Raw genomic sequence first — 13,245 nt, forward strand, 5'->3', positions numbered from 1 at the left:
GGACAGGGAGAGGCATTGAATGGGTTGATGTTAACGGATGGGAAGGGTCACACCTATAAACTCTACTACTACAACATCATCATCAGTGTCACCACCACCCTCCTTCGAGATTCCCTAGTGTGGCAGTAAGTCTCTGGCGAGTCTGTAGGAGATGTTCAACTAACAGGAAGACATCAGTGATCCTTCAGTCAAGCATGCAACACTGCTCATGCATGATCGGTGATGGTGGTGGTGGAGGTGGAGGTGGTGATGGTGGAGGTGGTGGTGGTGGTGATGGTGGTAGTTGTGGAGGGGAGGGCCGGGAGGGAAGGGGGACAGCTCCACCATGCTCAAAGTCACCGGCAGGGAGTGGGGGACGAGGAATACACACGTGTGCGTGCCGACACACACACGCACACGTACACACGGGGCGGCGCCGCACACACCACAACTTCGACGATGCCTAATGGAGGGACCGAGGGGCAAGAAGGGGGAGAGGGAGGAATGATGGGGATGAAGGGACGGAGGATGGATGGATGGATGGATGGATGGGAGGACGTATGGATTGCTGGATGGAAGGATGGACAGGGTGGGAGGTGTACTAATGGGGTAAGGGGAAGGATAAGGATCACAACAAATGCCTGGCTGACACGATCCCTGAAACAGCAACAACAGCAACAACAAGAACAACAACAAGAACAACAAACAGGAGCAGCAACAACACTTGGGCCGCAGGGGAGGAAACAGAACAAGAAAGGAGAGAAGAAAAGTCACACAAAAAAGACACATAAACGTACACACACGCACGTACACACTCTCAAAAGCACAAACACACACACAACCACACACCCACACCCACATCCATACACACCCACACCCACACACACACACACAAAACTGCTGCCGCGTCGCTGTCACTGAAAATTGAAATGCACATTATTGATGAGCCATGAGACGTCTGACGGGGAAGGCGGCGACGGCGGAGGAGGAGGAGGGAAAGGAGGAAGCGGAGAAGAGTGACGAAGGGTAGGAACAGGGAGGAGGGAAGAAAAAAAGCAACCTGGAACAACAAGAAGGTGAGACATAGATCCCAACGGGGCGCGCGCGTAGACACACACACACACACACCCACTCACCCACCCACACACACACACACACACACACCCACCGACACCCACCCACCCACACACACACACACACACACACACACACACACACACACACACAACGCGCGGCCCCAGAATATTAAAACACATGAGGGAGTAATGATAATATAAAAAAGACAGAAATTCTTGTAAAATTCTCCGATAAAAGAGCAGGCCGAGGCAGGCTGAGAGGCGGGGATTCCTACCTCCTGTGGCGGCACGTCGAAGGATACGGTACGCAGGTCGACCTTCCTGTAGGAGTCGATGCAGGGAACGATGAAGAAGATACCGGGCCCCTTTGCGCCGCCCTTTAGCAGGCGACCGAGGCGAAAGATGACGGCCCTCTCGTACTCCTGCACCACCTAAGGGAGGAGAGAGGTGAGGCATCTGTCTGGGCCACTCAGGACACCGGCAGAGAGAACAGCAGGAGGAGGAGGAGGAGGAGGAGGAGGAGGAGGAGGAGGAGGAGCAGGAGGAGGAGGAGGTAGTGGTTGTGGTGGTGGTAAGAGGGATGTATTGGAACGAGCTGAAGCAAATCAACTCAAAGGAAGAAGCGGAATGCGTGCAAATAGACGTGTGTGTGTGTGTGTGTGTGTGTGTGTGTGTGTGTGTGTGTGTGTGTGGTGAGTGATGGTGCACGTTCAATTAATGTCGTCCGGGTAAGTTTGGATGATGAATGTCTGCTTGGGTACGGCTCTCATTAATACGGTGTTGAGAGAGAGAGAGAGAGAGAGAGAGAGAGAGAGAGAGAGAGAGAGAGAGAGAGAGAGAGAGAGAGAGAGAGAGAGAGAGAGAGAGAGAGAGAGAGAGAGAGAGAGAGAGAGAGAGAGAGAGAGAGAGAGAGAGAGAGAGAGAGAGAGAAATACTGTGGCTGACCTTCTTTCGGTTCTTCCCTCCCTCGAAAAAAAGGACATAAAAAAAGGGAAGCCACGGGAGTACGACCTTCCATCATACAGTCATTAGAGAACGCACACACACACACACACACACACACACACACACACACACACACACACACACACACTTCATCCTTACAAATTTTTCCCTTCCTACGAATGTTTCTTTTATTTTCATTCCTTTCTTTGCTCCTTCACTGCCCTTTTTCAAGAGAGAGAGAGAGAGAGAGAGAGAGAGAGAGAGAGAGAGAGAGAGAGAGAGAGAGAGAGAGAGAGAGAGAGAGAGAGAGAGAGAGAGAGAGAGAGAGAGAGAGAGAGAATACAGAGTTGTGTGGTAGGAATCCTAATGTAGTAAACGTCCTATGGCTTCAATTCCTTTCCTTCCGCTACTGAAGGACGCCGGACGAAGGAGGAAGGAGGAGGAGAGAGGAAGAAGTGAAGGAGAAAAACTTGGATGGAAAGAGGGGTGGATGAAGGAGAAGAGAAGCAAATAGGGAAGAAGGAGGAGGAAGAGGAGGAGGAGGAGGAGAGAAGTGGAGGGAAAGGTGGATGGAAGGAGGGAATAGATGAATGAGGGAGGGAAGTTAGGATTGTGGAAATGGAGGGAAAAAGTGTGAGAGGGAAATTAGTATGGATGGATGGAGGAAGTTAGAATGTATGAGGGGAAGGTTGAAGGAGGAGAGGGGAGGGAAGTAGGCATGTATGTCTGGAGGGAAGGATGGAAGAAGGAGGCGTTGGGAAGTGACACGCGCCTCCACCACGCTTCAGAAGATGGAATTTGATTTAACCCGATCCACTCAGACCCTCTCCACTCCATCCATCACCCTCATCCTATCAACATCCTATCAGCATCATCTTCCCTGCAGGAGCTACACGTATCACCACTGCCATCATCGTCACATTACCATCAACATCACAATTGCACACTTACTACATTATTCAACACCATTAACCTCTTCAGTACCATGACGCGCTTTCATATTCATTCTGGTTACTATTTGGTGATTTTACACAGCTTCAGAAACTCATGTGGGGGATTGAAATAGTGATAACTCTGGCCATTAATCTTTTGACCTCCATAGAACCTTCCTAATGTCAATAATCGTACACAAATCTCAAGGTAGAAATGTGTCCCAGTACTGAAGGGGTTAACAATATCAACACTACCACCACAACTACCATTATCACCACTGGCACGATTAAAGGCGTTATCATCACTAACATCACCACACAATTTTATAATCATCATCACCATCTTTAACATACAGACCACCACCGCCATCACCAGTACCACATCACCACAGCGACCACCGGGAACATACAGGCACTCAACCGCCTCCCATTCTTCACAGGTCCGTTTTTTCCCTTCCTTCTCGTTTATAGTCCTAACTCACCACCATATTCCCTGCCTTGGTCCCTCCATTACCACAGCGCAGTCACCCCTCACCCTCACCCCTCACCCTTCACCCTTCACCAGCCCCCATTTATCACAAGGGCCAGACATTCCACTATCACCATTTCCACCACCCATAAGCTGCACTATCCAAATCTTAAACCTATCCGTTTATTATCTTCCTTGTTTCCACCATCTGCTTGTTCCTCTCTCGTCTTTAGTATCTGTTATTGTCTTTCTTCTCCTCATGTATCTTCACTTATTCATTTTCCTCTGTGCATTCATCTTTTTTCTATGTTCCTGATCTTTTTTTTTTTATTTATTTGTATTTTCAGCCTTTCATTCTCTCGTTTCTCTTCATTTCCTTATATGTGTATCCTTCATTCTCTCTCTCTCTCTCTCTCTCTCTCTCTCTCTCTCTCTCTCTCTCTCTCTCTCTCTCTCTCTCTCTCTCTCTCTCTCTCTCTTATAAATAAATGCATCCTTACTCATTTCATTCTTTATACACGTCTCTAGTCCACATCCATCCACTCTGCTCCCTCAACTAAATATCCACCTGCCCCTCTCACTCATCCACACTCTACACACTCATCTCATATTTCCCTCTTCAGTTCATCCCCCGTTCAACCGTTTACTCATCCATGCATCCTCATACCCACATTTTCCACACCTCTCACTCACATAATCTAACCTAACCTAACCTAACTGAACCCTTACTAAACCTCCCGCATCGTAATCTCCCTAAAAGAGCCTCCCTTTGGTCCCCGCAGAGCCCGACACCTACGGAATAAATGTCCTTCCATACAAAACAGGGCTCAAGTCAACGGCCACAAATAAATCCGGGACCCGAAACCCTTAAAAAACGAAGGAAGGGGAATGGGATGGCGTTTCCCTTGGGCGTTCTCGAGCCTCATCCCATTTTCCACCGTCTTTATGGGAAATGGAAGCGGTGGAAGGGAAGGGGAAGGGAGAAGGGGAGGTGAGAGAGGAGGGAGGGAGGAAAAAAATAGTGGTGATGGGAGGATAGGGTGCAATTGTGTGGGAGGACTGTGGTGTTACAAGGGAGTGAAGTGGATGAGGTGATAAGAACGAGGAGTAAGAGGAGGAGGAGGAGGAAGTGGTGATGGTGGAAGAGGAGGAGCGTGAATGAATATAAAGGAAGAACAAACAGTAGCACATTTGTAGAACCTTGCAGGGCTGTTTGTGGGGTCACTACAATTAGCTTACAAGAGAAGGAGGAGGAGGAAAAGGAGGATGAGGAGGAGGAGGAGGAGGAGGAGGGAAAGGAGGAGGAAAAAGAAAAGCAAAAGGAAAGGAGAAGAAGAAGGAGAAGGAGAAGATGGAGAAGGAGGAGAGGAGGAAGAAGAGGAGGAGGGAAAACAGGGACAAGGATGATGATGATGAGGGATAATAAGGACGAAGATAAAGAAGACGAAGAAAAAGAGAGGGATAAATTATAATAAAAAGATAAATCAGCAAGATAGAAAAAGAAACAATTCAATTATTCGTGAGGAAAGTAAAAAAAAAAACAACAACAACAAAACCTAAACGTAGAAAAAACAAAATAAAAACGACAGTAGACAAGAAAATAAAAAGAAAGAAAACGGAAGAAATAGAAAAAAAAACGAACAAGAAAACCATCAAGTAAAAGAACAGAAAAAAAAAAATAGAGAGTCATTAGACGAAAGAAATGAAAAAAACAAAATTAGAAGATAAAAAAAAATAAAGAAAAAAAAACTGATAGAAAACAAACAACCAAGAAAAAGAAAAAAAAAGAAAAAAAGAACGGCGAGAAAAATAACTTTGGCGCATTTTAAAATATATTGTGAACAGAAACTCGAAATTGAATACGTGATTAAAATACAAAGGAAAAAAAAAAAGAGATGAAATAATAGCGGAGGGGAGAGAGAGAGAGAGAGAGAGAGAGAGAGAGAGAGAGAGAGAGAGAGAGAGAGAGAGAGAGAGAGACCCTTCATCCCACGTACCTCTCCAATATCAATTAAGAACACTGAGGAAGCTTCAATAAACGAAAACAATTAAAAGGAAGGGAAGGGAAAGGCAAGAGGGAGGCATAGAGTGGAGGAAAGAAGGTAAGGAAAGGGAGGTAAGGAGAAGACGCAGGGAAGAGAGAGGCGAGGGAAGGAAAGGCAAGGAAATAGGAGAGATGGGAGATAAGGAGGAAGGGAGAATGGTGTTAAAGTCAGAGGAAGCGTGGGATGAACAAAGATGAGGGAAAAAAATGAGGGGAAAAAAAGGAAGCAAAGGGAGATAAAGTTAGGGAGAAGAATGGTTGTTGTTTTGCTCTTTCTTTTTCTTCCTTCCTGTTTTTTTTCTCATTTTCTGCTATTTCTTCCCTTCCTACTCTATTTTTTCTTTCTCCTTCATTTCTTTTACTCTTTTATTCCTTTCTCTTCTCTTTCTCCTTCTCCTACCATCATTTTTTTCACATCTTCTCATTTCTTCCCTTCCTATTCAATTTTTTTTATTTAATTTCTTTTACCCTTTTCATTCCTTTCTCTTTCTCTTTCTCCTTCTCCTACCATTATTTTCCTCACATCTTCTCTTATTCTTCCTATCCTCTTCCTCTTTCCTTTGCAAATGACTCTATTAAGTTACTTCTCTTCCTCCTCCTCGTCACCTTGTCCTTCTCCTCCTTTCTTCTCTATTCCCCCTCCTCCTCCTCCTCCTCCTCCTCTTCCTTCTCTTCCTTGCTCACTTCCCTCCTTCGCAGACGACTCAATCAGATTAAAGGAAGGAATTCGAGCCTCTTGTTATGGAAGATTCCTTTAGACTGCTTTCTCCATTAACTGCGTCCCAAAGGATTCAGCTCACCACCACCTCTTCCTTGCTCATTGATGTAAAGCTCCCGAAACGACTTTATTCTGTGATAGTGACGACGGTGGTGGTGGTGGCGGCGGTGGTAGTGGTGGTGGTGGTGGGTGTTGTTTTCTGCTTCTTATTTGATTTGTTTCTCCACTCTTTATTAATTCTTTGCTTTTTCCTTGCTTTCTATCTTAGTTGTCTTCAATTCCTGGTCCTTTCTCTCTCTCTCTCTCTCTCTCTCTCTCTCTCTCTCTCTCTCTCTCTCTCTCATTCCTCCCTCCTTCTCCCTCTTTCCCTCCCACCCTCCCTTCCTCCCTCTCTCCCTTCCTCTCTCCCTACTCCCCTCTCCTCCTCCTCCTCCTCCTCCTCCTCTATACGAACTAAATGAAATAATAAAATTTTAGTAACTTTCGTCTCTAAATTTTCCGGTAATTTCAGAGGAAAATTTTGAACTTTGTAAGGAAAGTGTGTCTATGTGAAAGTGTGTGTGTGTGTGTGTGTGTGTGTGTGTGTGTGTGTGTGTGTGTGTGTGTGTGTGTGTGTGTTCGTGAGAGGCGAGATGAAAGGAGGTGAGGTGAGAAAACAAGAGAGAAAAAAGTTGACATTATTTATGGTACACAAAAATGATTTATCGATGGCGTATATTGTAATAAGCAGGAAAAAGAATGGTAGACCACATCATGATGGCATATATATATGGAGACAAAATGAAAAAAAAAAAAAAACAAGAGTAGAAACAAGAAAACATAGGATAGGAAGAAAGGAAAGCGCAAAATTTAAATGAAATAAGAAAAGAGGAAAGAAAAAAAAACATGCAGAGAGAGAGAGAGAGAGAGAGAGAGAGAGAGAGAGAGAGAGAGAGAGAGAGAGAGAGAGAGAGAGAGAGAGAGACCCAAACAGTCCAAATTGAGGTCCCGTGGGTGTGGAAGGAGGGAAACAAAAAGAGACAATTGGATAAGGCTGAAGGTGGGCGAGGGATAGACAGGTGCGGTGCCAATTAACACGACTTACCTGGCCGGTGTTATGGGAGGGAATCTTACCTTCTTTTTGCTTCTACCTTCCCACTCTCGCTATAACTAACAACTTACCCACCTAACCTAACCTAACCTAACCTTCTCAGTGCATAGATAAATAATTAAATCCTTGTGAGTACTTTTCGTAGAGTGACTCCCTTTATGCACTGACCACTTAATCTGACTTAACCTCTTCAGTAGATCGATAAATGAATGTTAGTGAATAGTTATTGCACTGAGTAACTTTTCCTAACTTCATGTCACGTTATCTCTCTCTAAAAAAACAGGAGAGAGAAAAAAAACTAATGTTCCCTGTTGTTCACGAAATGTTTATGTGTATTACTTGCACCAATTATGCGATTAACAAATGATAACAAGAATGGCAATCAAACTGTCTGAATTTCTTTACTAACTCGATATTAATTACACAGCAAAAAATACAAAAGAAAAAAAATTAGCAACATTGATTCATATTATTTCTATTGCTGTATTTATTCATTCGTTTCACCTGCTTTGGTCTGCTACCTTCCCTCCCCCCTTCCCTTCTTCCTACCAACCATTGTTCCCTCCTAAACGTTCCCTGCTACAGTATTTCCATCATTGTTGTTTTTACCTTCCACTCATGTTCCTTACTAGGGTGAGGGGACGTGTGTGTGCTGAGAGAGAGAGAGAGAGAGAGAGAGAGAGAGAGAGAGAGAGAGAGAGAGAGAGAGAGAGAGAGAGAGAGAGAGAGAGAGAGAGAGAGAGAGAGAGAGAGAGAGAGAGACAGAGAGTATTGGTGGGGGGAGGTGTGCGTTGGGATTTGAGTGCACGAGTTTACCTTAGCCCTCCCTGACTCAACTAGCTAGCGAGCCTCTTACCTTGATACAGAGACATAGCGAGAAGGGGAAAGTAGCAACAATAAGGAGATAGGAGATGAGGGTGAGGATGAAGGCACAGAGGCCCGGGCTGTCGGTGCTGGCTGTGGGGGAGAGACAAGAGAGCAGTGTTAGTCTCGCCAAATACATGGTCAAAGGAATATCAGGAGGTTATTTGGCACTATAAAAAGAAAAGATAGCGGTGTAAATATAGCCAAATTAGACATAAGGGTATCGTTTCTCTCAGGGAATTAAAGATGCTAAAAAGATTTGGGGATAATTATCTATAATGAAAGTGAGCGCGTGCACACACACACACACACACACACACACACACACACACACACACACACACACACACACACACGCACACAGTATCACACTCGAAAATTATATAAATGAGCAACGTTGGAGACAAAAATTGGAGATACTTTTAAATCCTAATGAGGCAAAATAGCGTCATTACCTACTGAAAAAAAGACAAGATTAAGAAATGGGGGAAAAAGCTGAGATACATTTAGGTTATAAACATAAAAACTGACACGTGTAATTTCCACTGAAGAAAATTGTAATAGCGGACAACAATCGTTTGAATTAGATGAAAATAAATAAGATTATTCCACATATCTAAAGTAATTTGTAGACATACATTACATCAATAAAGAATATGTATCCTGAAATTGAAAAAAAAAATACATGTAACAATAATACATTACCAAGAAAATGAAAACTTCCATTATCATAAAAAAAACAGCATTTGTAAGTTCATGTGAGAGAGAGAGAGAGAGAGAGAGAGAGAGAGAGAGAGAGAGAGAGAGAGAGAGAGAGAGAGAGAGAGAGAGAGAGAGAGAGAGAGAGAGAGAGAGAGAGAGAGAGAGAGAGAGAGAGAGAGAGAGAGAGAGAGAGAGAGAGAGAGAGAGAGAGAGAGAGAGAGAGAGAGAGAGAGATAGACAAGCAATGCATCAGTATCACCTGAAAGTATAATGACATGTAAAAGCATCATCAACATTTATATTCATGAAACTCAGAAGTAAATCGGATATTCTCGAACACTACGCAAAATTCTGGAATGCTCTCATTACCAATTCACGACCAAAGATGCACATGAAATAAAACGAAGCACTTCAGCAGAAACATTACAGAAATAAACAAAAAAACACATCCAATATTCTCTTTCGACTGTTTTTGCGACACTTCTATGAACGGAACAACGAGGAGTAAATAATAACCTGCCAAACATAGAGATAGAAATACAATAGGTTTAAATAGACAACCAATCACTTTTATATCCGTATGTCTTTTGAACTTATACTAAAGACAACATTATATTAACCTCTTCAGTACCATGACACGTTTTCACCTTTTTGCTTACTATGTGGTGGTTTTATACAGCTTGAGAAACTTATGTGGGGAGTGAAATAGTGAGGACTCTGGCTATCGATCTTCCGACCTCCATAGGCTATTTCTAATGCAGATAAAATCGTCTAATCACACCCAAAATTCATGGTAAAAATGGGTTCCAGTACTAGAGGATGAAGCTTCACAAAAACCTGAAGGAAACAGAAGGGAGGAACTGAACCCAAATTACACTTACAGATATTCACGTAGCTTCGTACACATCGAGCATATCTACATTAATATAACGCGGCTAAAACTCAATAAAATGTAAGGGGAAGGTGAGAACTAATGGAAGGAGATGCTTCGACAAATGCATCTCCATGAAAATTTCATATCTACGTATTTCCTATTTATGATATTAATACTAAAATAGAGTGATTGAAGACTGAAGTGATAAAAGAAGAAGAAGAAGAAGAAGAAGAAGAAGAAGAAGAAGAAGAAGAAGAAGAAGAAGAAGAAGAGAAGAAAAGAAAAAAGAAGAAAAGAAGATGAAAAAAATGAACAAGAAGAACAAGCAGAACAAGAACAAGAAGAACAAGTAGAACAAGAACACCAAGAACAAGGAAAACAAGAATAAGATCAAGAACAAGAGAAACAAACAACAACGACCAACCAACCAACACCTCCTCCTCCTCCTCCTCCTCCACTGTCACACATCCTCAAAAAAAAAAAAAAAAAAAAAAAAAAAGACGGGAGAGAGAGAGAGAGAGAAAAAAAAAAGAAGAATAAGAAATACTACCAGCAACAGAACGCCACTGATAAATATTCCACATCTTCTTTACACACGGAGAATATTAATATTGGAACCAGCGCCATCACATATTTATAAGGGCAAGAAGTTTAAATCTCTCTCTTCAATATCGTCGAGGAATGTGAATCCTTTGCCTTCGTGTTGCTTATCGTTCATTCACTCGCGAATTTTACACGTTTCCTCCTAACACATCGTTGGAGAAGGCGACAGAAAGCGACGAACAGACATTAAAGCAGATAGGAAGGGAAATACAGAAAAAGAAAGTTATGATAAAAAAAATGAATGAAAAGGAGAAAGCATGGTTGAAGAATCTACATAAAATGGAAAACACAAACTGTAAGAAAGATAGAAATAACAAAAAATAAAAGGAAAATGACATAAAGAATATCGAGATTAAATGAAAATTTGGATAGGAAAGGAAGAGAAGATAGAGGAGGAGGAGGAGGAGGTGGAGAAAGAGGATCAACGATGAAGAGATGAAAGGAACACAAGCAAGCAAGAAGAAGGCAGAGAAGATGGATGAATAGAGGAGAAAAAGGAGGAAGAGGAGGAGGAGGAGGAGGAGGAGGAGGAGACAATAAAAAGATCCAAAGACGGGAATCTATACGGACTAAAGGTAAAAAGGAGAGAGAGAGAGAGAGAGAGAGAGAGAGAGAGAGAGAGAGAGAGAGAGAGAGAGAGAGAGAGAGAGAGAGAGAGAGAGAGAGAGAGAGAGAGAGAGAGAGAGAGAGAGAGAGAGAGAGAGAGAGAGAGAGAGAGAGAGAGAGAGAGAGAGAGAGAGAGAGAGAGAGAGAGAGAGAGAGAGAGAGAGAGAGAGAGAGAGTTGTGGAACCATAGGGAAAGGGTGGGTGGGATAGGGAGATAAAAGGATTAGGAAGGGAAGGTAAAGGAGAGTGAAGGGGAATGAGGGGAGGATGAGGGGAGGGCATCAGAGTAACCTATATTACAGGCAGGGCAGCGCTAGTATATCTTAAGGGAAATGATAGAGAGGAGAAGGAGGAGGAGGAGGAGGAGGAGGAGGAGGACGAGGAGAAAGAGGAGGAAGAGCAGGGAGATAATGTAGGAAGGCACAGGAGAAGACACGATAAAGAAATAGAGGAAGAGGAGTAAATAGAAGGATCCAGACGTGGTAAAAAGAAAATGACAGGATCCAGACCTTCAAAAAAAAAAAAAAAAAAAAAAAGAAATGAATAAAATCTTAATGTTTATCTGATGGTGAGCTTTTGTTCCCTACAGAAAGAGGAGACGCTGAGTATACTAAACATTTTCCCTTTTTTCAATACGGATTAGAGAGTAGATAATATTCAACTTCAGCCATACTTCACTTCTCACAAAGTTTGGAAAGTAAAAGACCAAACATTATTGATTTATAGAAACTTTCAATATCTCCATTTTTTCCTGCTTTTCATGATTTAAAATTCTGTTGCTTACTAATAAATTTCTTAGTCCAATTTCGCTTGATTTTTTTTTCCATAGGTCTGGAGATTGAAAATATTATAAAAAGTTTCTAGTCTCACAACTTTTATCTGATAAGAAATATGTTCCTTACTTAATAAAGAAGCTCAATTTATGTACGTTTGATATTTTTTGTGTTCACTGAAATGGTGAGAAAATAATATTAACACGAAAGGAAGGGAATGAAAGAATATAATAATGATACAGTGAATGAGGAAGGTAAGGGAAGAAAAGTGGAAGAAAACAAAAATAAACGAGAAAATGGGTAAATAAAATACGTAGATGAAAGAAAAGAAGGAGACATGGAAATAAGAGAAAAGAGAATCTGAGAATAGAAATAGGATAGAAATGAAAAGAATAAGTGTATGGAGTTATGAGTTTGTAAAAAAAGGAAAAGAGAAAGACTTATGAGAAAATATATCGAGGACTGGAGGAAGAGGAGGAGGAGGAGGAGGAGGAGGAGGAGGAGGAGGAGGAGGAAGGGCGTCACGGTGGAGACTGCCTTCCCCAAAGTTTCCTCAGGAGCAGCAAAGGGCTCACAACTTTTATAATTTGCTCCACAGATAATATTTAAGTCTTCTTCTTTTCCTCTCCTCCTCCATCTCCTTCTTCTCCATTTCTTCTCACTTGCACTCCCCATCTCTCCCCATGCCAACACCCCCGTCCTCTTCTCTTCCTTCATCTTCTTTTTCCTTTTATATTAACTTCCTCTTCCTCGTCGTCGCTTTGTCCTCCTCCTCCTCCTCCTCTCTAATCCCGGTCGTCCTCCTCTTCATCTTCCTGTCCTCTATGCTTTCTTCACTCCTCCTCCTCCTCCTCCTCCATCTCCTCCTTGTCTTGTTTTCTTCCTCCTTCACCTCCTGCTTCTCCTTCTCCTCATCCACTTCCGCAAACAGCTCTTCCTCTTCTTCCTCGTGCCCCTCTTCCTTCTCTTCCTTCAAAACTTACCCATTCCTCCTCCTCCTCCCCCCCCTCCTCCTCCTCCTCTACGCAGCTGCTGATTATCACTATTGATCGGTTGAAGTTTATTTACCATCTCAGAAAAAAAATAATGAAAAGATCTTGTATAGAATTTGTTTTTTTCATATCACGTAGAGAGAAAGAGAAAAAGAGTCAAGTCTGGATAATATATAAGCAATAAAAACACGAGCTTCTATCATGAGAAGGGTGGGAGGAGGGGGTTAAGAGACAGACTATAATATTATCGGTCCTTATCTTTATCTTTCATCTTTATCTTACTTCTCCTGCGACGCTTTCGGGAGGAGCTCAGAGGAGGGACCCAAGGAAGGAAGGACCCCGCTCCCTTGGTAATCCCGGGCATAAATGAATAAATAAAGTGAATAGACAGATGAATAAATGTATTTTTCATATATCCCCGCGTGTAATCTCCGGAATATATGAAAATAAATGATTCGTGGAGGGTGAATGATAATCCCTTCTTCCTCCTCCTAAATCCTCTTTCTCATTTCTTTTTTTCCGAATTTTACTTTTTTCATATTCCATTGGTCATTCGTATCCTTCACTTCTGTCTCTCT

General features: G+C 42.6%; 1 protein-coding gene across 16 annotated transcripts in view; it reads right to left on the bottom strand.

Annotated features, from left to right (window-relative positions):
• The window catches only part of LOC123512933 (band 7 protein AGAP004871-like), a 395,722-nt gene that overhangs the window by 44,551 nt on the left and 337,926 nt on the right, over positions 1-13,245 (bottom strand). For all 16 annotated transcript variants that reach the window (XM_045269629.1, XM_045269620.1, XM_045269619.1 and 13 more), the window contains 2 exons: positions 8,110-8,210; positions 1,331-1,486 (listed from right to left, as the gene is read on the bottom strand). In XM_045269629.1, coding sequence (XP_045125564.1) covers positions 1,331-1,486; positions 8,110-8,210 — 257 coding nt within the window. The remainder of the gene's footprint in view (positions 1-1,330; positions 1,487-8,109; positions 8,211-13,245) is intronic.

The sequence above is a fragment of the Portunus trituberculatus genome, chromosome 35 (assembly GCF_017591435.1).
Source record: "Portunus trituberculatus isolate SZX2019 chromosome 35, ASM1759143v1, whole genome shotgun sequence".
Lineage (NCBI taxonomy): Eukaryota > Metazoa > Arthropoda > Malacostraca > Decapoda > Portunidae > Portunus > Portunus trituberculatus.